Raw genomic sequence first — 21,884 nt, forward strand, 5'->3', positions numbered from 1 at the left:
CCTTTCCCAGTGAAAGTACATACCCATCTAGTGCCAATCTGGATATATTAAGCAAATTATGAGCCATACTGGGTATATATAACACATCTTTCAAGGTTAAATCCAGATTATGGAGGAATACATCCCCTTGTGACTGCACGATGGCTGCAGAACTATCAGCAAGAGTCACCTCCTCAATCTCAGGTGGCCTTTTGTTCTGCAGCAAACTGGCTTTTGTCACTATATGTTCTGTAGATCCAGTGTCCATAAGCCATGTAGTCTTTGGTGCTTGAGTTTGTTGTACCAGGAAAGCACTCCCTTTCCCGGCTCTCTGCGCAGGCTGCTGTCGTTTGGGTCGCTGTTTACCTCGGTAGCAATTCATGGCTAAATGATTAGTTGCTCCACAGGTATAACACCTACGCACAACATTAGCCTCTGCCGGTCGTCCAACGTGGTCCTTGCTGCCTATAATGTTAACTGGGGGCTGGGCTCACTGGGCACGCAAATCCTTTTGCCCCTTCCATTCCAAAAGCCTCCCAGACACATAATCCAAAGTTAACTCTTCCTCTGACACACTTTGTAATCCATCCACTAACGGGTCCCATTGCGTGCTCAAAGAGGACAACAAAATCAAAGTGCTCTTTAACCTATTCATAAATGACCTGGAAGTAGGGGTGGGTAGCGTGGTGGCCAAGTTTGCAGATGATACCAAATTATGTAGGGTGGTGAGAACCGCAAAGGATTGCGAAGAGCTCCAAGCGGACCTTGATAAATTAGGTGAGTGGGCTCAGAAATGGCAAATGCAGTTCAATGTAGCAAAATGCAAAGTGATGCACATAGGGGCAAAAAATCCAAACTTCACATACACGCTACAGGGGTCAGTGCTATCAGTCACAGACCAAGAAAGGGATTTAAAGGCGTCTTAGTTGATAGTTTTATGGGAATGTCAACTCAATGCATGGCAGCTGTGAAAAAGGCAAACTCTATGCTGGGGATAATTAGGAAAGGAATTGATAATAAAACTGCAAAGATTGTCATGCCCTTATATAAAGCAGTGGTGCAACCGCACTTGGAGTACTGTGTTCAGTTCTGGTCGCCACATCTCAAAAAGGATATTGAAGAGATACGGCAAAAGTGCTTTTAGAAGAAGCAACGATGGATTGATTTTCCGAGGGGACGAGGAGCACCTTCCTTATGAGGAGAGGCTGCAGCGTTTGGGACTCTTTAGTTTGGAGAGGAGACGTCTGAGGGGGGATATGATTGAAGTCTATAAAATTATGCATGGGGTAGAAAATGTTGACAGAGAGAAATTTTTCTCTCTTTCTCACAATACTAGAACCAGGGAGCATCCATTGAAAATGCTGGGTGGGGGGGGGGGGAGAATTAGGACTAATAAAAGGAAACACTTCTTCACGCAACGTGTGATTGGTGTTTGGAATATGCTGCCACAGGAGGTGGTGATGGCCACTAACCTGGAAAGCTTTAAAAGGGGCTTGGACAGATTTATGGAGGAAAAGTCAATTTATGGCTACCAATCTTGATCCTCTTTGATCTGAGATTGCAAATGCCTTAGCAGACCAGGTGCTCGGGAGCAACAGCCGCAGAAGGCCATTGCATTCACCTCCTGCATGTGAGTTCCCAAAGGCACCTGGCGGGCCACTGCGAGTAGCAGAGAGCTGGACTAGATGGACTCTGGTCTGATCCAGCTGGCTTGTTCTTATGTTCTTAAAGCCTGCAGATTGTTATCGAAAGTCAAACCTCTTATCAGATAAGTCAGCAAGGAGACTCTGTAGCTAACAGTCACTACTACTGTGAACTCTATCAGGTTATGGGCCCAGGAATAGTGACCCGCTGGTGAGTGACTTTGCCTAGTGGGTGGAGCAAGTGGTGTGAATATGGCGGGACATATGTTTGGACTGCAGTTTGAGCGGCTCAATGAGTCCAATTATGTGTCCTGGGCGGAAAAAATGAAAAGTTTCCTCATTCGTGATGGGCTTTGGACAGTTAAACACAGCCAGCTTCATGGCCTGGTGCGCCAGGAAAAAGACGTTTTACTTGGCTCAGGTATGGACTTTCGGCAATTTGAAGGTCCGATTACCTGCCCAGAACAGGGAGGGACGTCATGTGAACATTTTCGGCATTAGGGCGTGACTAACAAAGTCACTGTTAGCTTTTTATATATATAGATTCAACGTATTGTTGAAGGCTTTCATGGCCGAATTCAACTGGTCGTGGTGGGTTTTCCGGGCTGTGTGGCCGTGGTCTGGTAGATCATGTTCCTAACGTTTCACCTGCATTTGTTGCTGGCATCTTCAAAGGTGTATTCCAGAGAAAAGTTTGTTTCACAGATTCATTTGGATAGTCTTGAACTGTGTAGGTTGAATATATATTTGGATTTAACTTTATACATTTGAACACAGTGCAATTAAGATAGCAGTACTGCAGCTACTCATTAATGCAACTCATTAATGGTAGGTGTTTTGTTGAAGGCTACTTAATGGTTACTTGTGTAAACTGCACCTGGGAACAGAGGTGGGCAAATGAGACATGTGGTAGCATTGTCAGTTCACAGGTGCAGTATTTGCTCCTTTGGGGTTATTTGTTAATTATTTCCAAGTTACTTTCTGGATCATTCCTTGTGATTAATTCTGTAACTGCTTTTGGCACCTAAAGGCCACTGATGCATTGTTGAATTGTTTAGCAGACTCTTTTACGTTGTTAAATCTTTTAGAAATCTCATCTTGAGCCCAGCGAAGGGATGCCGAACAAGTCAGAATCTAGAGTGACTTAGAGCATCAAGTTTATTTTGAAACATAATTTAAGATAATGTGGGTTGCATAAAGTATGTTTGTAAGAAATCCTTGAAAACTTGGCTCCGTCTTCTTTTAGACTGGAATTTCCTTGTTTGAATAATCTGTTGGGCAAGGACTTTTAACATTGCATGGCTATCTCACATCAACCATAATTTATATTTGAATTCACTTCAAATGGAACTCACCGGCTAGTCTTTCATTAACAGTCGGAGTTACCATTATTCATTCCTCTCATGTGGCACATTTTTTTTCTTTTTTATTGTCTGAAGATTTCCTCTGTGCCAAAGGTCCGTTGACTTTTGGTTCTAAGCATTATATATTGCTGTTTTCTGTTCCAACATTGGAAGTTAGTTCAGTTTCAGATGGGTTGCATGTCAGTCTTTAGTAGCGTTTGATGAATTATGTGTGGCAGTTGTGTATTCCACCCATTAAAAATCCCCTAGAAGCGTTTATATAGAGAGGCAGTTCTGAGGGAAGGACACAGCTAATGTGGAACGGGAGAAGAATGATTCAAAGTACAAATTCAGCAGAAGATGGGAATATGCCTGGTGACGAGCACTGCCGAACAGCCCAAAGATCGCCAGAGAGCGGAACGTGGGCTTCCCTACCCTGTTTCTGTGGCAGTCCAGTAATAAACAGCCTTCATGTGTAGTGAGGATTTGCCAGTGGGCAAGAACAGCAGCCTGGGATCCTGGAGGGAGCGGAGTCGAGTGTTAACTGCCGTCTGCCTGCACTTTTGAAATGCCTCAACTCAGTTTAAAAGCATTCATCCTGAGATATTTAAAAGGTTATTACCATTACTATACCACAGTGATGGCGAACCTTTTCGAGACCGAGTGCCCAAATTGCAACCCAAAACCCACTTATTTATTGCAAAGTGCCAACACGACAATTTAACCTGAATACTGAGGTTTGAGTTTAGAAAAAAACGGTTGACTCCAAGGCGCTCGTTACTCGGGAGTAAGCTTGGTGGTAGTCGGTGGCTTTGCTTTGAAGCAACCGTGCAACACTTCCAACAGGTGGATCACAACCCTAGGAGGGTTTACTCAGAAGCAAGCCCCATTGCCAGCAACTGAGCTTACTCCCAGGTAAAGGATTGTGCTTTAGTTCTTCGCATGAAAATCAGTGGGGTTTAACAGCACTTAACAGGGTTACCTACACTGCTTCCCCAAAACTAGGTCTAATTAGGTTTAATGCTAATAGTCGAGCCCAGCGGCCCAGGCCAGCCTAGATATGGGGGGGAGACTCTGTTTGTGTGTGCCCACAGAGAGGGCTCTGAGTGCCACCTCTGGTACCCATGCCATACGTTCGCCACCACTGCTATACCATGTAATAAGGGGGGGGGGGGCGGCATTTCAGTGTTTGCCTGGGACACCATTTTCTGTAGATATGCCCTTGGTTAGTGCATACCGTTTTTCTGCGTTACATCTGAACCGAGCTAATTTGTGATTGGTTGAGCAAGGTGCTGTATAAAATGCTAAGGAGTTGGATAGATGTAAGGCTTCCCAGGCAGGGGGAAATTTACATATGTGAATCTTGACATGTTGCATGCCCAGTTTTGCAATAGCTGTCAGGGCAGCCTGAGTTGGGGGAAAGCTCATGGTTCAATGATCGAACACCTGCTTTGTATGCAAAAGGTGCCCCATTCAGTCTCCGCCTCTCCAGTTAAAAACATCTTCTCTTGAAACTTTGACAGTCTGGGACCAGTGTACCTGTGAGACCACCTCTCCCAAAATGTCCCTAGAGAGCGTTGGGCTCTGTTGCTAATAACTTGCTGGTAACCCCTGGCCCCAAAAGCCAGGGCTTTTTCGATACCGACCCTGGCGTGGTGGAATGCTTTGTCCAATGAGACCAGGGCTCTGCGCATTTCCACACATGCAGAATAATGCATTTTCAATCCACTTTCACAATTGTTTGCAAGTGGATTTCGCTAGTTCGCACAGTAAAATCCAGCTGCAAAGAGCATTGAAAGTGGATTGAAAGTGCCTCATTCTGCATGTGTGGAAGTGCCCTGAGTGGAACTTGTCTCAATTCTGTGTGGCCTGTAAGATGCAGGCCGATGGTTGAGATAGCAACAGATTACGGTTCCATCATTGCTGGCCTCCCTTTCCCCCTTCCCTTTTTGTCCCTCTAGAAGTTCCATCAAGGTTTAATTGTGCATCTGCATGTTTTAGAGCAGGGGTCTGCAACCTGCGGCTCTCCAGATGCTCATGGACTACAATTCCCATCAGCCCCTGCCACCATGGCCAATTGGCCATGGTGGCAGGGGCTGATGGGAATTGTAGTCCATGAACATCTGGAGAGCCGCAGGTTGCAGACCCCTGTTTTAGAGCATTTTGTTTATTATGCATACCATTATTGTATGTTTTGTGTTTTATGATGCATTTTATGATGTAAAGCGCCCTGAGCCTGCTACAGTGGGGAGAGCAGCATATGAATTAAGTAGTAGTAGTAGTAGTAGTAGTAGTAGTAGTAGTAGTAGTAGTAGTAGTAGTAGTAGTAGTAGTAGTAGTAGAGGGAAGAATTAGTAGTAGTAGTAGTACAAGGAAGTAGTAGTACAGGGAAGTAGTAGTAGTACAGGGTAGTACAGGGAAGTAGTAGTAGTAGTACCGGGAAGAATCTGGGGGGAAGAATTAGGACTACAATTAGAATTAGTACAGGGAAGAATCCGAGCCGGGGGGGGGGGGGAGAATTAGGACTAATAAAAGGAAACACTTCTTCACACAACGTGTGATTGGTGTTTGGAATATGCTGCCACAGGAGGTGGTGATGGCCACTAACCTGGATAGCTTTAAAAGGGGCTTGGACAGATTTATGGAGGAGAAGTCGATTTATGGCTACCAATCTTGATCCTCCTTGATCTGAGATTGCAAATGCCTTAGCAGACCAGGTGCTGGGGAGCAGCAGCAGCAGCAGCAGCAGCAGCAGCAGCAGCAGCAGCAGCAGCAGCAGCAGCAGCAGCAGCAGCAGAAGGCCATTGTTTTCACATTCTGCATGTGAGCTCCCAAAGGCACCTGGTGGGCCACTGCGAGTAGCAGAGAGCTGGACTAGATGGACTCTGGTCTGATCCAGCAGGCTAGTTCTTATGTTCTTATGGTAGTGGTAGTGGTAGTGGTAGTGGTAGTGGTAGTAGTAGAAGTAGTAGTAGTGGCTGTTAGCTACAGAGTCCATTGAGTCAAAGAGTTACCAGTTTTATGGACTTGGCCTGTCCTGCAGCAGGGTAGGGTTAGCAGATGACTCTTGACTAGTAATAGAGGTTCCTTCTTTGAATATGGTATGGTAGGCCTTTGTCACTGCTCTTCAGGTTATTCCTATTCTGCTCTGCACTGCAAACAGCTATAGTTTACCTGTGAGGAAACTTCACTTTCCACATTCTGAGGATCCACATTGGGAACGCTGACGACCTATGATTGTTTGTTTGTTTGTTTTTAAACCCTTCTCAACCCACTTACAGAGAGCAATTTTTTTTGTGATTTATGAACATCTTCCAATACGCCTGAAGAGGAGCTGTGTAACCTTCCCTTTAAAAATCCAGATGTTTCAAAAAAATCCCTGACACCTGTTTCTCTTTTCTCCTAGCCCAAGAGGAGAGAAGATCCGCAGCAGAGTGGAGCTGATGCGGTTGCTGGGGGGCTCACGGGACCTGACCGACTTTGATTTCAAGAAAGGGGTTTTCATTGAGCCAAGTGCCGAGGTACTGACCCCAGATAGCATGGGCTGAGGGGGGGCAGAAGTGGTTTTTATAAGTGAATTGGCAACCTGCGATTGCATTCACAACAGAGAATGGACGTGCAGCTGACTTCTCATAATCAGCTGTATTTTAAAAACATTGATGGAGAGGGAGCCAAAAGGATTATCTTCACTTTCTCAGGCGAGATGTCCTCTTTCTGTGACTGTGTGAACTTGGTGCTCTGATGATATATTCCAGCTTGGTGTTGGTCAGTTTTATTGTGAGATCTAGAATGATAGGCCTATTACAGGGGTCTTCAAACTATGGCCCTCCAGATGTTCATGGACTACAATTCCCATCAGCCCCTGCCAGCATGGCCAAGTGGTAGGGCTCATGGGAATTGTAGTCTATGAACATCTGGAGGGCCATAGTTTGAAGACCCATGGCCTATTAGATTAGAGTCAGCCATAGTTTCCTATCTTGTCAAGTGGACCGTGGACTCCTAGACAAGTGGACTCGTAGAACTCATAATTAACTGGTGAGGAGTTAAGGTCGCAATCACCGTGGAACTAACCGCTTGCTCTGCTCGCTTTCTTCTGATGCAGCCCGCTCCACCCCTTCCACCCCCTGCAGAAATCCGCCGGAAGGTGAGTGTGTCAACCCTTGGTCCTGAAGCTGTGTGATATCTGGGAAACTGTATTGTGGGTGAGGGTGAAGAAGAGAGATTGCTAGAAGTGTGAGTACTGTTTTGCGTTCGGAAGATGCTTCTCCATAGCTGAGTAGAAGAAAAAAGATCCCCACCGGTGGCATCTTTGTTAAGGTACATTTGAATCTGCATATAAGCCGTGTTTGTGAAACTTCATTGCTTCGGAGTCTTCCAAAAGCAACACCACATGAATCTTGCAGAAGTGTAAGTTGGGGACACTCAGCCTGAATGTACTTGCCTTCTGTCGTAACAGTTGCTTTGACATAGTAGAATGGGCTATAGAAAAGGGTAGGGTCCTACTCCCCCTCCCATTGTTATTGGCAAAGGTAATGTTCTGATTCGCATTGATGACCGTAAGTACACAGTGTGGTAGTTTTTCAGATTAATGCCAAGAACATGGATGAGTTGGTGGAGTTCAGAAAGAACGAAGACAGCTGCCCAGTCTGTTAGAATTTCTTCTCTTAGCTTGTGGAAGAAGTAGGAAAGGAGAATTGGAGAAACGCCACACTGGTGAGTGGCTTCAAGGTCCTCAGGATCCAATGGAAGCAGAGCGCTTCTGGAAAGGAGAGAGTTCACTTATTGAACATATGGCCTCCAACGTCCTGTGATGCTGACTGCACATGGAAAGGTTGATGACGACTTCTTTAAGGTGGACCTGCTGTGTGTTGGCCCCTTTTCTGCGCCTGAATCATGGAAAAGCTTGCATCTTTTCTAGCTGCTGTCCCTTCCCTTCTTAAAGAGGTAGAGCCTCTTTGCAAATCTATACAGCTGCCAGATACCTGAATGTTGACCAGTCTGTTGCTTGGTGTCGCCCAATGTGCATCAGGTGCTTGATGGCCTCGTCTATTTCTCCTGCCTCTAGGTCAAAAAGGGCAGCAAGAGGCGACTCCCTTCTCTGCCAGAAGCCACCCCTCCGCTCAAGAAACCTCCCGACCTGCCTGATTTTGAGTTGCCTCCAGACGAGAAGCCTCCGAAGCTAGAGCTGGAGATCCCGACAGAGACCCCTGCCAGTATCCCAGACCAGCAGCCGCAGCCTCTGGCACCCGTGGAGCAGTTGACCCCCAAACCCCACAAAAGACGCCACCAGAAACAACCTTCCCCCATCCTTGCCGAAGGCAAAATGGGAGATGCGACAATGCCAGAAATTTTCCCGGAGGAAACTATTGCGTGAGTCTTTTGTCACCGTCTTCCTCCTTGTTGCATGGCGCCGTTGAAGCTTTCATAGCACTGGATGTTTAATTGATTTGTTTGTGAGCTGCCTGGAGCCCATTGTTGGGGAAAGGTGGCATATCAATCAAATAAAAAAAAATAAACAAACAAATAAATGACGCGTAGCCTCCCTTCTTCAGCATCCTTAAACGCCAAGGCAAGACAAGCCCCTTCGTTGCTGACAGTCGTTTGCTCCTGCCGAGCAGAATTTTGTTAATGTCAGTTCCGGTGGCCTTCCACTAGAGCTTTTAAAATGCACAAAATGCTGATCTGCTGTGCTTGCAAAGTCAAGTGCAGAGGCCCTTGGACGGCTCAGATACTGTCCCAGTCCCCGTCCCCATAATCTTCAAGAATCTGGATGTAAAGCGTGCTACATCCCCTTGTCAGGAGTACAGAAGCACTCTGCAAGAGGGTCAGCTGGGGCTAGTGTGCTCTAACAGTTGAAAACGAAGGGCACTGTGAATGGTTGAAATGCTACTTTTAGGTGTGGGTGTGGATTTTAATGTTCTTTTAAATGCATTAGTCAGCACCTGGACAGAAAGTGCCCAGATCACAAAAAAGATTCTTAGATAGCATTGATAGTGCACTGGCGCTATGAATGGCAGTGCTTGGTGGTAAACAAGAACACACAGTGAGGGCCCCTATGTACTTTGTTAGGAGGTACTGGTAGTCCTCTGGTTTGAAACACTGTGGCTCCTCCTCAGGGACTTGGGAGTCATCTGTTTCTCCCTTGTCCTCATCTGAAAATAGTTCCCCCTCCTCTTACAACTGAGTCTCCCTCGGAAATGGGAGAGGGTGCTCTAGGGGCGTTGAATGTTTCTTTTTTAGTGCTGCCTTGGTGGGCCAGGAGCTGTTGGCCAATTGGTTGTCTATGCCACTGGGGCATTACCCACAAGATGTCCTCTGGCTCAGGGGACAAGGGTGTTCTCCAAACCACCTTCTCTGCCCCTTTTTCTTTATTTGTTTTTTTTTTGCCCCACCCTTTTCCAACAAGTCTGGCTCAGGGTGGCTTCCATATTATCTTTCCTTTCCTCAATGTTTTAGCTTATTCCTCCACATTTCGTACAAGCAAAAGAATAAAATAAGTTGGTTTGATTTGAGAAAGCACGGGCCGTTACCAGCATCCGCTGTTGACATATACAGTGGAACCTCGGTTTTCATTGCCTTCGGTTTTCATCAGTTTCAGTTTTCATCGATTTGTTCAGTGAAAAATTGTCTCGGTTTTCATCCATTTGCATTAAGGTGTAGGGGTTTGTGGAGAAAAATCACCCGGACAAAGCTGTTGCAGGCCGTGTCTGCAACTTGTTTAATGACAATGTCTTGCCCCATTTCAGACAAATCTTAAAGAGGCGTCAGAAACTCTTTGGACAGCTTTCTAGTGCAACATTGGTCCACTGGCTCTGACGCTGGTCCTAGTGTTATTGTTTGTTACTGTTTTCAGCATTAAACACTATGTTTATTCACCAAAAATGTGTTTTTGGTATGTTTTTTGGAGTGCCTAGAACAGATTAATTGGATTTACATTGATTCTTATGAAAAAGCTTGCCTTGGTTTTCATCGGTTTCGGCTTTCATCAATTCTTTTTGGATGGATTACCAATGAAAACCGAGGTTCCACTGTACTGCTTGCCATTTTGAAGAGCTACTGCTGGCCAGAGGTTTTTATGAGTGGAGCCTCCCATCCATTTGTTCCCTGTCCTAGAAGAGACACGTATTTTGTGCCGATGCTTGTTCCCCTCTTTAAAAATTCTCACTGTGGCTAAAGACTGAACAAAGTTAGAACCATTTGGTCCATAATTAGACTTTGTCTCCTGTCGTGTTTTAATTATTTCCTCCGCAGAAGGAACGGGCGTGTTTTTGCTTTGGTGATGGAATGTTTTCTCTGTTTGCTGCCTCTTGCTCTCTATGTCTGTGTTAATGCAGCCCGTGCTTCCTAGGCAGTTGGGAATTTGAACAACAACTAGGAAGACCTGGAGATATGTGAAATGATGCCTGAACTTCCATATACACCTCTTGCTCTTTCTTAGCTTCCAGGTTGTCACTGAGAGAGGGTCTCCAGACATTTGGATGGGACTTTTCATGGTGGGGGTGTGTTTTAAATGGACTCCACAGCCTGTTTGCTTATTTAGGTATTCTTAGCCCGCTTTCTCCCTGGCCAGGGGCAGGGGCTAAGACAGCTTACAAAAATAACAAAATACCAACACCAGATAAAATACACCTTTGCATGGATGGCCCAGGCTAGCTAGATCTTGGAAGCTAAGCAGGATCAGCTAGGTTGGGAGACTGCCAAGAAAGTCCAGATTTGCTATGCAGAGGCAGGCAATGGCAAACTACCTCTGAATGCCTTTTGCTTTGAAAACCCTATAGCACGGGTGGCCAACCTGTGGCGCTCCAGCATTGGCCAATTGGCCATGCTGGCAGGGGGCTGATGGGAATTGTAGTCCATGAACATCTGGCGTGCCATAGCTTGGCCACCTCTGCCCTATAGAGTCATAAATCACCTGTGACCTGACAGCAATTTCTACCACCACCACCACCACCAAAATACATCTTAAACCAAGAAATAACAAATACTTATAAGCTTCTCTGGGTCTGATCCTGGATTCACTGGGTGGGCTCATGCAGGGCCATAGGCTGCTATCCAAAAGCCAGGAGTAACAAAAGGCTTTTACCACTAGGTGTGTCCGGGTTTGCTTTATTCATTTATCTAACATTTGATTTCTAGACTGCCCATCTCCCTATGGGCTCAGGACAGCGTCCATCAATACAAATCAGTTGATCTTTAAAACCATCAAGTATATAACTCATGGTGCCTTGAGTATAACTTATTAAAGGGATGGAATTAGCAACGGACAATACTGAAGGAGCAATCATCATTAAAGAGAAAAGGAAGACTTCCAGTAATCAACAAAGAAATAGGGGGAAGGGAAGGGCAGGCAGAAGGAAGGAACAAGGCCAGGCAGTTGGACACTGATGCTGCCCTCAACCCAAGGCCTGCTGGTGTAATAGCTCTGTCTTACAGCCCCTGCGTAACTGTGATAAATCTCAGAGGGCTCAGGTCTGGCTGTAGCTGAGGTCTGGCAGTAGTTGAGGGCAGCCTTTAATATCTTCTACGGGAATGGAAAGAAAAGCTCAACCCAAGTCTTGCGCAGCCAGCAGACACTTCACTCATTGTTACACATTTATTTGCTAGGCACCTTTTCTAGGGTCCCTTCTTGCTAGTTAGCAACCATGCCATGTGCCCCCTCGCAGTCTGCCATGGAGACTTTAACCTGGCCATGCTATGGCAAAACTTTCTTTTGGCACAGAAGAGGAAAAGAATTTGGATTTATACCCCGCTTTTCTCTCCGATATGGATTCTCAAAGGGGCTTACAGATGCCTTCCCTCCTCTTCCCCTAAGAGACGCCCTGTGAGATAGGTGAGACTGAGAGAGTTCTGAGAGAACCGTGACTGGCCCAAGGTCACCCCTGCAGGCTTCATGTGTAGGAGCAGGGAAACCAATCCAGTTCACCCGAGAAGAGTCCACTGCTCAAGTAGAGGAGTGGAGAATCACGCTGGTTCTCCAGGTTAGAGTTCACCTGCTCTCAACCACAACACCACACTGGCTCACCAACTTAGTCGGGCTAAAGATGCCTTGTTGTTGAGCGATGGAAGTCGCCCCTGCTGAACCCTTGACATCTCTCCTCCCTCTAGGTGCTGTGCCAGCTGTCAAGGCCAGTTCCCAGGAGTGATGCTTCCAACCCAGAGACGCTGCCGTTGGCTCTGCCCAGACTGCAGAGGTTGGTGCCAGGGGCAGCGGGGTGGTGGTGGTGGTGGTGGTGGTCAGGGACGACTGGCGGTCTTTTCCAGCCCTGTGAGCCATCTTGGCCTTCTTTGCAGAAGGGGCAGGATACAGCTCTGTCGAATAAAAATTTAAAAAGTCCTAGGGCAAGATGGCAGAACTGTCTGTTGCCATGACATCCAAGCTGTGCCTTCGGTTGAAAACATCAGTAATCTATTAAGGATATTGACAGTCTCTACCTGCAACAGCTGTGTCTACTGCACAGTGTGTGTCTTTCGGGTCTCAGAGGTGGTGGAGGGCACTGAGTGTGGGAGCATGGCATATGGGTGGATTCCTTTACTCTCTTAGCTAATCCTTTGCTTGGGTTCTTACTCTTCATAGCCTGAGTTCCTCTATGGGGCTGGTCGCATTCTCTCTCGAACCTTAATTCTTTCCCCCTTCTCCCGCCCTGTTCAGCTCAGAGAAGAGACTTCAACCGAGAGCAGAGATATTACAAGGTGAGATCTAGGGCTTAGCCTTAAATTTTGTTCATTTTACATATTGGCATTGAAAGATGTAACCCTGACATTTCTTTGGTGAGAAGAAGTACCAGTTGATTTAATCCATCCCAAATATGCTGTCACCCAGATGGAACTTTCCTGGGGGGACGGGGAAGGGACCCAAGGAATGAGATCAGGGGAGGAATCTCCAGTGGAATTGGTGCAGATTGCCAGTTTGGTCTGGCTCCAACCCTGTATGTGCAAGAATGGGATTTCTTTAATGAATGGGATTTTTTTAATGAATTACACGCATACACCACCACCAGCACTATATTTCTAATACAGCCACCATTCGGGGATTTCCAAAGCACAGACAAGTCAATAAACAGAGGCATTTGGTTTAAAGCATACATCCCCATTGTTGCTTTAAAATTGTTCTCTGTGTAAGTACACGGAAGGATGTAAGACTCTGGTTTAATGTAGTTCAGGGGTGTAAAACATGTGGCCTGGGGGCCAGATCCAGCCCTTGGAGAGGGCTTATCAGGTCTGCCAGCCAGACACTCACCTATCCATTCCCCCTCCTGATTCCCCACTGTGGACTTGCGAGCTGAGCTATCCAACCCCCAGTGCCGTTCTGGGCTTATGAGCCCACTGTGAGCTTGCCAGTGGAGTCAGCCCCCTCCCCCTGTACTTCCTTCCCAGACCAAGTCACATCTGTGTCACATCTGGTCCGCGTAACAAGTTCGACACCCCTGGTATAGTTGGTGGAAGAAGCAGGGGCTTTCTGATGCCACTTACCTTATCAGCCAAATGTCATCATTGCCCCTTTTGCCCAACCTGGAAACAGCCACCCTCCCCATTTTTTTTTAAATCATACTTGAAATCAAAATGCCCGAGCAAGTTCAGCACAGCATGGGATGGGTACTGGCTGCCATGACTGGGAGTCAGAGATATAACAGTGTGTAGTCGGTCATTGGGAGGCTGAGAGGTGGGGCTTTTCAACAGGAAGGAAATTTTACGGTGTAGCGAAAGGCCTGGTTCACCAGCTGCTGCAGTATTGCTGAAGGTTGAGTAAGTATGGATATAATCAATGGGCTAGGAGACTACTAGGAGCTGTATGTAAAAGCCAAATACGGGAATGACAATGTTTCAGGGAGGTGCTATAATACTGTGGCAGGGGATATGTTTGTATGGCAGGGATCCCTGCACTGGTACTCGGGATCTTCGAATTAGAGAGTCTTCGGCAGCAAGTCCGGGTAAGATCCTTTCTTGGGTCCAAGGCCCTGGAGAGCTACTCCTCGCTGCTGGCTCTGCCGGTTGGATTTCTGACTCCGCAGCCGGCAACTCTTTTGATGTGGCTTTGGGGCAGTTAGGACTGGCAATTGGAGCAATGGGAGCAAAGCCGTCCCTCTCGCTCAGTGGAAGTAGCCTGTTTGGTTGGTCTCAGCAAGTGTGCCGTTTGATAGCGGCAGTGGATTCGCGAAATTGCCTTCCCCGGATCCCTGCTCACCCCACCCCCTCTGCCCTTGCAGCAAGTTGGCTGTGGGGTGTGCCAAGCCTGCCAGATGTCTCAGGACTGCGGCATCTGCACAGTGTGTGTCGTGCGAGCCAAGAGCCCCGAGCTCCGCATTGGCATCAAATGCCTGCTGCGACGATGCCTGAGGATTGTCAAAAAGGTACCGGCTACACCCTGCTTTATCCCTCCCTCGGGTCCCTATCCAGTTCTCCTGTTGCTCCTTGTTCTCAGCCTGGACTTCTCCCCTTCGGCCGGAGTGTTGGATGCCTTATTGTCCCCTTTCCCTGCCCCCTTTTTGCAGGGTCTTGAGTGTGGTCTGTGTCAGGCCTGCAAAATAACCGAAGACTGTGGGACCTGTTACATCTGTGTGCGGAGGCAGAAGCCCGGGATGAAGCGTCAGTGGAAGTGTTTGAAGCGCCGCTGTCTCAGACGCAAGGTGGGTACTTTTGGCTGGGTTTTGCGCCCCGGAGGGAATCCAGCGTATAGTGGGAATAACTGAAGCGGGATAGAAGCACAAGGAAAGAGGGAGGGGCCATGGCTCACTGGAAAGAGCTTTTGCTTTGCCTGCAGGTTCAATCCCCGATATCTCCTATTAAAAGGATCAGGCAACAGGTAATGTGGAATCCTTTGCCTGTGAAACTGGAGAACCGCTGCCAGTTAATTGACCAAGGGTCCCCAGCATGGTGTATGAGAGCTCTATGATGCCCACAATATCTTTTCTGGCGCCTGCCCAGTGTTCTTAGAAAAGCAGGAAGGGCCAGACAAAGCTTTTGCCCACAAAGGCTTCTGATTTGCCATTGGAGATTCGTCCACTTTGTTCATTTTCATGGCTTCTTCCTTTCTGTTGAAATAATAATAATAATAATAATAATAATAATAATAATAATAATAATAATAATAATAATAATAATAATAATAATAATAAACCGCCCTCCCCGGAGGGCTCAGGGCGGTGAACAAACAGATAGAGCACAAATAAAATCAATGGTATCGAGATTTAAATAAATCATTAAATAGTGGCTCTCTATATATTAAAACCAACCCCATTAAAATGCAGCGTCCTAATATCAGATATACCGATGCCATCCTACTAATAAATTCCCTGAGAAGAGGGGGGGGGGGAAGGGGACGGCAGGGTCCACAGATGTTATAGAAAGGGGGGGGGCATCAGCGGCCGGACTCCCCAAAGGCCCGGTGGAACAGCTTCGTCTTGCAGGCCCTGCGAAATTGTCCATGTGATTGTGGATTTCAATGGCTTCTGTTTGTAGTCTGACATCATGGTCGTCAGAGTGGACCAGAATGTCTGTGTTTTCAAATAACATTCTGTGTCCATCTTGGTTTATCCTGTGTTCTGCTGGAAACCATGAAAATGAACAAAGTTTGGCTAGCAGTACTTAAAAACACCAGAATCAAGACAATGGCTAGTGAACCCCACCCAGGATGTCTCCAGGCAGGAAGCAATCAAAGGGATTAAAAAGCCCGGCAACTATTATGCAAATGCCCTCACTAACTGATTATGCAACTTTATTGTTACTTACATACCCTGTTTCCCCGAAAATAAGACATCCCCTGAAAATAAGTCGTAGAAGAGGTTTTGCTGAAGTGCTAAATATAAAGCATTCCCCGAAAGTAAGACGTAGCAAAGTTTTTGTTTGGAAGCATGCCCATCGACCAGAGCATGCAGCTGTGGAGCGGAAAAATAAGACATCCCCTAAAAATAAGACATAGCGCATCTTTGGGAGCAAAAATTAATATAAGACACTGCCTTATTTTCGGGGAAACATGGTATGCTAAAATGGGTGGATTCCACTCAACACATGCAAATCTCACTTTCTAATTTCATCCTTTACACTTGTTCACCAATGCAAATGGTTCTTTCTCCCACCCTGGACATTCCACAGGAATGTATACTCCACTTGCTTTGCTTTACTACCATCAGATCCTCTGAAAATGCCAGCCACAGATGCAGGCAAAACGACAGGAGAAAATGCTACTGGAACATGGCCATACAGCCCAGAGACCCAACAACACTCCAATTCTTCTGTAGTTTTGGGGCAAAATACCCAATAGTATGCTCTTGACTTTCATAGCAAGTTTATTTTTTAAGATTTTCTGGATTTCAGCTATATTTCTTTCCACCTTTTTTGTCATTTTGCACACCCACCACTTATGATCGAAGGTACCATTCATCTCTTTACCTTTCCAGCATTCCCATTATATTGTCGGCTATTCTCGTCCGGAATTACTAGCAGGTATGTGACAAGGCTGAATGGCCGTATTCTTAGTAGTCTTCCTGATGCGAAATACTTCAGATCTGTGGCTGGCATCTTCAGAGGATCAGATCGTCTGAAGATGCCAGCCACAGATGCATGCGAAACGTCAGGAGAAAATGCTGCTAGAACACGGCCATACAGCCCGGAAACCGCACAGCACCCCATTCCCATTATAGTTCTTACTAATTTTTTTTTATATCCTTTGGGGTAATATACCGTTGTCAAAATATCTTATATTAATTTCTTTTAATGTTTGACTTGCTGTAAATGTTATACCTTTCGTCCCTAAGGTTTCCTGTTGCTGGAGAGATATCTCACGGCAGAAGGAGATTTTTTAAATAAATTATAGTTTACTTCATTTATGACTCGCCATTTTTTCCCCAGTTGGGACCCAAAGCAGCTTACATAATTCTCCTCTGTCATTTCTACAAATATTACACATTTTCCAGTATTACTACCAATAGATATTTCTACAGGGGTGTACCGCCCCAGACGCACACCATCTAATCACATGGGGGGCACCAAGGCTGCCGCGTTCACCGACTCCAGGCAGTAGACCTGGGTGCCGTCGGCAGCTTCGGGTAATAGACCTGGGTGCTGTTGGTTTCGGGCAGTAGACCTGGGTGCCGTCGGCAGCTTCGGGTAATAGACCTGGGTGCTGTTGGTTTCGGGCAATAGACCTGGGCACCTCGCCAGCTTCAGGCAGTAGAGCTAGTCGCCATTGCCAACCTGGTGCTCCTCCATGAGATTGGCAGATGGTGCAATCTCTCTTCCCGCCCCCCCCCCCGCCCCGTATCTAGGGGAAATGGAGCCCGCACGGGGAGGGGCTCAGATGTGCCCTAGGCTCCATTTTCCCTAGATATACCTTCATATTGCTACCAGTATATGCTTAGCTTTACCTGTTCTATACATGATACGAAATGCTCATACATATGGAACAAAATTTTGGCGATTCTCCTTGGCCTCAACCATGCTGCTCCATATCCCCAACCTAGAACAGGAATCTTAAAAAAAAATCCTTACAATATCCAATCCATATTAATTTGCTTACATTATGAAAATAAACACAAGCCCTCCCACTGCTATTACTGAAGAACACCAAATAAATGATCTAGTTTTCTTGCCCAGTACTTCAGAATATTCTTTATTATTATGGTTGTTGACTATCCGTCTATCTCGTCCGCTAACTAGGAACAGGCAGGGCGAACTCCTTATGTGGCACGCTGGGTGTCGGGAGGTGGCACTCCAGAGCTCCCTCTGTAAGTGCACGCGACGACAGAGTTCATCATGTGGGGTGGCGGAAAATCACCCCCCCTACACACACGCACGTATAGGCTGGCCTGGGCCACTGGGCACGACTCGTTCAAAGTGTTGCATGGTTGCTTCACCAAGCTTACTCCTGAGTAACGTGCGCCTCGGAGCCAACTGTTTTTTCTAAACGAAAACCTCAATACTCAGGTTAAATTGCCATGTTGGCACTTTGCGATAAATAAGTGGGTTTTGGGTTGCAATTTGGGCACTCGGTCTCAAAAAGGTTCGCCATCACTGAACTAGAAGATAAAAAGGGATTCCATATAATCATGATTTCCCCCTTATATGTCATAACCAATAGTGAAATCTCCATGGTTGTATTTTTTTCTAAATCTAAGCTTTGGCAGGCTCTTTTTAGGACCACTGCTGGTCTCTGCTTCTGTGGGTTGCCCCATTCTGTGATGTGTATTGAAACTTGTGCCTAAACTCTTGTCAGTAAGTGGCTCTTTTTCTTTCCAGAAAAAAATCCTGCCAAAGAAGGAGGGCTACAGCTCTAAGAAGCTTGTGATGGTGAGTGCCTGCAGTGTGTCCCACTCTCCCGCTAACTCCATACCGTTCCCTCTGCCTGCTCTGTTCTCCTTTTCCATGACTTTTTAGCGCTGTACACACTTGCCCTCTCTCTCCATCTCACTTTTGGAATTGGTCTTTGGCTGCCAGCACATTCCCTTTCCCTTTAGATTATTTAGCACAGGGGTCTGCAACCTGCGGCTCTCCAGATGTTCACGGACTACAATTCCCATCAGCCCCTGCCAGCATGGCCAATTGTCACAAATATCACTACAATTCGTATTTCATTTCATAGTAGTCATTTAACATTAGTTTTACTGAGCCTGAATATAACAGCGACACTGTTTAGTAAGGAGCAGGGTAACCTTTGTTTATTTTTCGGGTGAGTTCTATCGTTAAGTTAATAATTGTTGTATTAGTATTCTTTTTTTTCCTTTATTTCCTTCTAGCAGTTAATAATCGTTTTTTCTATTATTCTAGATAGTTTCCAAACTGAATTTCAAGTTTCACTTGAATGGCTCTTCTTCCTGATACCCAGAGAGAAGGACTATTTAAAGAAGAGCCATTCAAGTGAAACTTGAAATTCAGTTTGGAAACTATCTAGTGTAAGAAAAAACAGCTGTGCTCCAAGAGGAGTAAGGAAAAAGAATACTTTGTACAACAATTATTGGCTTGACAAAGGACTGCCGAAATAAAAACCTAACCTAGAGGTTTTATAGCCATACCTGACGGTGTACTTACTAAACATTTTTTGTATATTTGTGATAGTAAGATAATGTTAAAATGATACTCTCCTAGTGAGTTGGAGTACGCATGGGTGTAATATTTGTGACAGTACCTGTTGTACACCTGCCTTGATTATTAGCATGGCCAATTGGCCATGATGGCAAGGGCTGATGGGATTTGTAGTCCGTGGACATCTGGAGAGCCGCAGGAAAGCAGACCCCTGATTTTGCAAGTGGGGAAGAATAAGCATTTCCCGCACCACCATATGGAAAGCTCCCTTCTGGGAGCAGCAGGGCCCTGACCAATTGGTTCCATGTTGGGCACGAGAGAGACAGTGAGGCGAGCTGTAGGCTTGTGTACAGCCTGGTCTGATTTTGTGCGTGGTGTTTGGGAGATACCTAGCGATCTTGCGTGTGTATGTCCCCCCCGCATTCCCCCCCAAGAAGTGCTGTGCCTAACAGCTTCTCCTGGCTCTTTCCCGGTTAACATCAGGAAGCCTCCCCGCCAAAGGATACCTTCACCCAAGCAAGGCGGCAGCAGAAGCGGCCAGCATCAGCAACAGTGAGTGGCTCTAGCTGTGCTCTTGGTATAGAACAAGAGGTGTGTGTGTGTGTGTGTGTGTGTGTATGTGTGTGTGTGTGTGTGTGTGTGTGTGAGAGAGAGAGAGAGAGAGAGAGAGAGAGAGAGAGAGAGAGAGAGAGAGCACGCACAAGCATGCTGTGTAAATCTGGGACTTGAATTTCTCTCCACCTCCATGCCATGACGTCATGGGTCAGAATAGTCTAGTGCAGTGTTTTCCAACCTTTTAGACATCACGGTACCCTTAACCTCACTCTTCATATCTCACGGTACCCCTGCCATCCTCCCCCAAACTTCCCCTCCCAGTTCCCCTGCTTGCTACCCCCCTCCCAGGGTGAAGGGAAGCACGGGGGTGGGGGTGGATGGGAAGTGGCTGCTGACCTTGTGGTAGGCCCTGCCCCCTGGGCCAGCTCCATATCCTTGCTGGTGCTGGTGGGAGACACCACAAAAGTGAGGGGGGCCGGTAGCGTTGCCACAGTACCCCTGGGACATTCCCAGGGTACCACGGAACCCTGGTTGGGAATCGCTGGTCTAGTGGGTGTCATAATGCCCCTGTTCCTAGTTAGGTTAGACCAATCCGTCAATCTTTATTATGGTCATAGACCAGCACAAGGTAAATAAGATACTCCCAATTAAAAGGATAAAATATATTAAAGCTATAAATATACATCAGAATGAATCTACCGGCAGAAAAAGATTGGGAATTCAAAAAGGTATGGGAACATACTGGGGATAGGATAACAGCGTAAGACTGTCAGGCAGGGTATGGCAACTGGCATGGGGGGAGGGGGGGTAATGTCCTGGGAGAAAAATTAGAAAAGCAAGGCCTTGTTTATTGAAAATAAGTTCTGACTATAGAGTTCCTGGCAATTCCTGGAGCTATTCTTGCCACTTTTGGGTACCTGTAGGAATCATCAGGAACTCTATGGTCAGAACTTCCTTTCCCTAAAGGCCACATTTTTCTTTTTAACCCAGAACTATTGCACCTCCCCCACCCTCCAGTTTCTCACTGTCTATTAGATGAGCATCAACGAGCAAGGGCTGTGGTTACCTGGAGGTCTCCTGCCATAAGTGGGCAAATGGGAATCCTAGACCCTAGCATTGTGGATATCAGACATCATTGTGACTGGGACTGTGTGTGTGTGTGTGTGTGTGTGTGTGTGTGTGTGTGTGTGTGTGTGTGTGTTTGTGTGTTCATCAGGAGACAGAGAACCTCAGAGGCCCTACTAGCTGTTAAACACATTGGGTGACTTCGATCTTGTGTCACTTCTGTTGAACCCATCTCACATGAGCATCATAACACAGGATAATCCCTGTGTATGCTGTCCTGAACAGAGCCAGGGATACTAATGCAAGGCTAGTATGCTAGCATTGTATGTCTGGTGTTGAACATTCTGACTGCTTAGTGCTTCTGTGCCTGTATCTTTTCTTTTCCTCTTTCCTTCTGCTTGCCAGGACGGGCCTCCTCCCAAAGCCCAACGAGCCCCCAGGCGCCGCCGCAAGAGGCTCTCAGCAGTACCAGTGGTGCCCACAGTGAGTGTGGGTGTGAAATAATGGACTTACAGGCCTCTTCGAACCTGACTCCCGGCCTCAATTTGTTGGCAGTGACACGACCCTTTCCGCACAAAATCAAACAAAACGTTTTGAGGCAGGAAACAAAACTTTTTATCTGTGAAGTTCTGCTTGGGTTTTAGCCCAAAACATTTTATTTCCTGCCTCCAAACATTTTGTTTGCATGCTGTTCCCTAGCGATTCTTTTTTGAAAATGTTCTGAACACGTTTTGATTTGCTGTGTGATCTCTTTAAAACGTTCCCCATGCCTCTCTGCAGTTTCTGGTCTTCCTCGACGGTGCCATTTTCTGAACTCATGCTGGCCATCTCACACTATGTTTCCACCAGGTTTTTTTTTTTTTAATTGGGGAGTCATGTCTATGTAGCTATGCAGACATGATCCTTAGTGAATCACAGCACAAAGCTTCAAAGCTATGAATCTAAGAATTTTTTTAAAAATGGAATGACCACAAAAAGGTGGCTGAGAAGTATTTTTGAGGGTGAGTGCTGACAAATTGGGGGGCTGGGGTGGTTGAAAATGTTTTGAAATTGTTTGCAAAATGTTTTCAGCAGCTCATGCAGAATGGGCCACAGTTTCCAGGGATGCAGGCTTGGTGGAACTCACAACCTGGGTTCTTTCTGCTGCTGCCGGTTTGGAGTCAATATTTGTAGAATTGCGTTAGGAACAGCCGAGTCTCTTTCGGCCAAGTGAGTGACTGGTCTAAAGCGATGGGCCAATGCACACTACAGTACATATCAATCCCTGGTTGGTTTGGGTGTGGCT

At 46.4% G+C, this 21,884-nt stretch overlaps 1 protein-coding gene across 19 annotated transcripts in view; it reads left to right on the forward strand.

Annotated features, from left to right (window-relative positions):
• Positions 1 to 21,884, forward strand: part of MBD1 (methyl-CpG binding domain protein 1) — a 123,488-nt gene that overhangs the window by 64,682 nt on the left and 36,922 nt on the right. For 13 of the 19 annotated variants that reach the window (XM_048487795.1, XM_048487804.1, XM_048487794.1 and 10 more), the window contains 10 exons: positions 6,372 to 6,486; positions 7,068 to 7,109; positions 8,031 to 8,335; positions 12,071 to 12,156; positions 12,615 to 12,655; positions 14,170 to 14,313; positions 14,455 to 14,589; positions 18,197 to 18,247; positions 19,463 to 19,531; positions 21,005 to 21,082. In XM_048487795.1, coding sequence (XP_048343752.1) covers positions 6,372 to 6,486; positions 7,068 to 7,109; positions 8,031 to 8,335; positions 12,071 to 12,156; positions 12,615 to 12,655; positions 14,170 to 14,313; positions 14,455 to 14,589; positions 18,197 to 18,247; positions 19,463 to 19,531; positions 21,005 to 21,082 — 1,066 coding nt within the window. The remainder of the gene's footprint in view (positions 1 to 6,371; positions 6,487 to 7,067; positions 7,110 to 8,030; positions 8,336 to 12,070; positions 12,157 to 12,614; positions 12,656 to 14,169; positions 14,314 to 14,454; positions 14,590 to 18,196; positions 18,248 to 19,462; positions 19,532 to 21,004; positions 21,083 to 21,884) is intronic. The other 6 variants (XM_048487800.1, XM_048487808.1, XM_048487806.1 and 3 more) reach the window with 3 other exon arrangements.

This window comes from Sphaerodactylus townsendi, linkage group LG03, assembly GCF_021028975.2.
Source record: "Sphaerodactylus townsendi isolate TG3544 linkage group LG03, MPM_Stown_v2.3, whole genome shotgun sequence".
NCBI classification, from domain to species: Eukaryota; Metazoa; Chordata; class Lepidosauria; order Squamata; family Sphaerodactylidae; genus Sphaerodactylus; species Sphaerodactylus townsendi.